The sequence below is a fragment of the Myotis lucifugus genome, unplaced genomic scaffold, assembly GCF_000147115.1.
Source record: "Myotis lucifugus unplaced genomic scaffold, Myoluc2.0 scaffold_1005, whole genome shotgun sequence".
Taxonomy (NCBI): Eukaryota; Metazoa; Chordata; class Mammalia; order Chiroptera; family Vespertilionidae; genus Myotis; species Myotis lucifugus.
This window is the reverse complement of record NW_005872053.1, coordinates 96,146-100,317: the sequence shown is the minus strand read 5'-3', so window position 1 is coordinate 100,317 and position 4,172 is coordinate 96,146. Positions and strand designations below refer to the sequence as shown.

The 4,172-nt window shown below is 44.9% G+C and overlaps 1 protein-coding gene across 1 annotated transcript in view; it reads right to left on the bottom strand.

Annotated features, from left to right (window-relative positions):
* Positions 1–3,303, bottom strand: part of TMEM229A (transmembrane protein 229A) — a 5,093-nt gene extending 1,790 nt beyond the window's left edge. The window contains 1 exon segment of the mRNA XM_014449051.2: positions 3,240–3,303. Within this exon segment, the coding sequence (XP_014304537.1) occupies positions 3,240–3,303 (64 nt within the window).
* Positions 3,304–4,172: the final 869 nt, after the last annotated feature.

Here is a 4,172-nt window from a genome sequence, read left to right as displayed (position 1 = left end):
CCCCCCCCCCGCCCCTTGTAAAAACACACTGGTGGATGAGCAGATACAGTAGTACTGGTAACTAAACATTCATTAAGAGAAAGTCAATTTTAACGGAAGAACAATAATATTGATTGTGAACATTTATCAAGTGTTTATCATACACCTCACTCTCTGCCAAGCAATTTATATACACTTCCTTATTCAACCAGTTCAGATAATGGAACTATGGCAGCAAGAAGTAACTTGTCCAGGTCACAGAGACAATACCTGGTCTGAACCATCATCAGTCTGATCAGAACCCAGGCTCTACCAGGGGGAACAGAAAGACAGCTGTTCATGGCTAATGTGACCCCTCCGTGGGGTGTTCCCTCCACCCCTTCCCACACCACAAGCAGTGGTTCTCTTCATGTTCCTACAGCACTGTGCTCACCCCCTCCTGCTCTGACATAAATGCCAGGTGTGTGTCTGAAAGGGTGAGCTGGGTCCATTTTTACTCATGACCAGTGTTAGGAAGCATATACTCTCCTTTCTCATTGCCATGAGGGTGGTAACAGAAGCAGGAGAATATATACAGAGTTCAGAAATCTGGTGTTGGCTACTTATGAGCGGTATAAAATAGGGCACATTATTTAACCCTTCTGAACCTTAGGTTACTCAAATATAATGTGGGGATAATGATGCCAGTGTTACCCTGTAATAAGAATTAATGTGAAATGTGCCTGTGTGTCTGTGAGGTGCAGGCACAGTGCCTGGCACAGCACAGGTGCTCAGTGAGCATTCTTCTCTCCACCTCTCTCCTGTTCAGTCCCCTGACCACCTTGATTCTGACTCTTCTGCTCCACCTTATATAGCATTCCAGCTGTTAAGTGTTACCTGTTATGGGCTGCATTAGTTATCTATTACTGTGCAACAAGTTGCCCTAAACTTAGCAGCTTAAAACAACAAACATTTATTATCTCAAAGTGTCTGTGGTTCAAGGATCCAGGAAGCTTCGCTGCTGGTTCTGGTCCAGTCCCTCCTGAGATTGCCGCCAAGATGTCAGCTGGAGCTGTGGTCATCTCAAGGCTCAACGCTGGGAGCATCTGCTCCAGGTTCACTCATGTGGCTGTTGACCTGCTTTAGGAGGCTTGCTTCCCAGCTGACCCATGTGGGTCTCTCCACAGGGCTGTCACGGCCTATGGCAGCTTATTTCCCCAGAGCACACAATCCAAGAGAGAGCAAGAGAGCATCCAAGATGGAAGCCATAGACTTTATAAAAAACCCACTTTATCGTTGAAAGTATTACACATGTCCCCCCTTTCCCCCACTGACCTCTTCTAGCTGGCCTTCACTCCCCACCCCAGGTCTTCACCCCCTGTTGTCTGTGTCCATGGGTTATGCATATATGCATACAAGTTCACTGGTCGATCTCTTCCCACCCACCCACCCTCCCCTGCCTTCCCTCTGAGGTTTGACAGTTTGTCAATGCTTTTATGTCTCTGGATCCATTTTTGTTCATCAGTTTATTTTGTTCATTATATGCCACTTATGACTGAGATCATGTGATACTTATCTTTCTCTGAGGGGCTTATTTGAGTTAGCATAATGCTCTCTAGGTCCATCCATTCTATTGCAAATGGTAAAAGTTCTTTCATTTTTACAGCTGTGTAGTATTCCATTATGTAGATGTACCACTATTTTTTTTAATCCACTCATCTGCTTATGGGCACTTAGGCTGTTTTCAAATCTTAGCTATTGTAAATGGCGCTGCTCTGAACATAGGGATGCATATATTCTGTCTGATTGGTGTTTCTGCGATCTTGGAATATATTCCTAGAAGTGGGATTACTGGGTCAAATGGAAGTTGCATTTTTAATATTTTTTCAGAAACTCCATACTGAGGCTGCACCAGTCTGCATTTCCACCAGCACTGTATGAGGGTTCCCTTTTCTCCACATTTTCACCAAAACTTGTCATTCGGTGATGATAGCCATTCTGGCAGCTGTGCTATTCATTCTTGAGAAAGAAGAACAAGGTTGAAGAAATCAAGCTCCCTAATTTCAAACCATATTACAAAGCTATAGTAATCAAAACAGTATGATATTGGCATGAAAATAGACACAGAGATCAATGGATCAGAATAAAAAGCCCTAAAAGAAACACATGCATATATGGTCAATTAATTTATGACAAAGGAGGCTAGAATATTCCATAGAAAAGGATAGACTCTTTAATAAATTGTCTTGGAAAAGCTGGACAGCCACAAGCAAAAGAAAATTGGACCCCTATCTAAAACCACACATAAAAATCAACTCAAAATGGATTAAAGACTTCAATTTATGACCTGAAAAACATACATTCCTAGAATAAAACATAGAGCTTCTTGACATTGGATTTTTTCATTTGACACCAAAAAGAAAAGGCAATAAAGCAAAAATAAGCAAGTGGGACTACTAAAAAGTTTCAAAATAAAAAGTTTCTGCAAAGCAAAAGAAACCAAGAAAATGAAAAGGCAACCTATGGAATGGAAGAAAATATTTGCAAATCATATATATGATAAGGCATTAATATCCAAAATATAAAAAGAACTCATACAACTCAACAGCAAAATAGGAAACCATCCAATTTAAAAATGGGCAGGGGAACGACATAGACATTTTTCTAAAGAATACACCCAAATCTCTAATAAATGCATGAAAAGGTGCTAAAAATAACTAATCATCAGAGAAATTCAAATCAAAACCACAGTCTACATTACACCTGTTAGGATGGCTATCATAAAAAAGAAACAACAAGTGTTGGCAAGGATGAATAGAAAAGGGAAACCTTGTAAACTGCTGGTGGGAATGTAGTTTGGCACAGACACTATGGGAAACAGTATGTGGTTCCTCAAGAAATTAAAACAAAACAAAACACACAACTGGCATATGATCCAGCAAGCTCACTTCTGAGTCTATATTCAAAGGAAATGAAAAGAGGGTCTTCCAACCATATCCAAATGCTGCATGCAATAAAATATTATTCAGTTATGAGGAAAAAGAAGAAATCCTGCCGTTTGTAACAACATTGGTAGATCTTGAGGGCATTATGCTACGTAAACTAAGTCAGACAGAGAATGACAAACACTGCATGGTATCACTTATATGTGGAATTTTTAAAAAGTTCAAACTCATAGAAACAGAGTAGAAAGGTGGTTTCCAGGGGCTAGAGCAGGTGGGAGGGGCCAGTCCATGGGGATGAGGAGGGAGGTGGTGGACAGAGTGTGAGAGCATCCTCACTGCTGGGTGGTGCCTGTCCCTGCTGGACAATGACCACAGACCGAGTTCCTGTGAACAGACCCATTTCCTATGTCGCGGTTGTGTAGGTTCCACATCCCACATGTCCTCTCTGGCTAAGCACACGTGTGGCCAGGTCTCTGCTCCCCACTGAGGCCACTGCCAGGCTCACTCACTTGGTTGTGTGAAGGCAGATTCCTGCAGATGTGGGACTGAGGTTCCCGTCTCCTTGCTGGCTGCCAGCTGGAGCCCCTGAGCTCCCAGAGGATGCCTGCGGTCCTGGACCGTGGTCCCTACAGCACACCCAGGCCTTCCCCCATGTGGAGCCTCTCTGACTCCCCTCCACCCCATCCCTCCTGCAGCTCCTGTGCCTCCAGCCAGAGAAACTTCTCTGCTTTCAGGGTCCATGTGCCCTGATTGGCCACCCAGATCACCCAGGACAGTGTCTCCATCCAAGGTCCTTCACCTTCATTACCTCGCCCTCGTCCCTTTGCCAGGTCAGGAAACCTGCTCACAGGCTCCATGGATTCCGCTGGACTTCTCTGGGGACCACTGTTCAGCCTTCCGCATCTGATTTTATTGAAATCATCGAGGATCAAAGGGGGAGCCCTCTGGGGAGGGTGACAGTGAGCCAGGAGCTGAAGGATATCAGGAATGGCCTCGGGGCCCACAGCAAATACCTACAAGGAGGGGCCTTGGGGCTCCAATCTGATGGCAGATGATTCATAGGAGAAAATGTTCAGGGAGGAGTGAGGAACATGGGGCACCAGGTCTGGGGAGGGGAGACACCCATAGGAAAGTACTTCAGAGGGAGCCATGTCCCAGGGAGACCAGGTTTCCCCCAGAGCTGCGAGGTGCTGGAGCATCCTGGGAGGGCTGTGCATATTGGGCGGGTCCTGGGCTGAGAACCCTGGGAAGGGCAGTGGGGAGATTTCA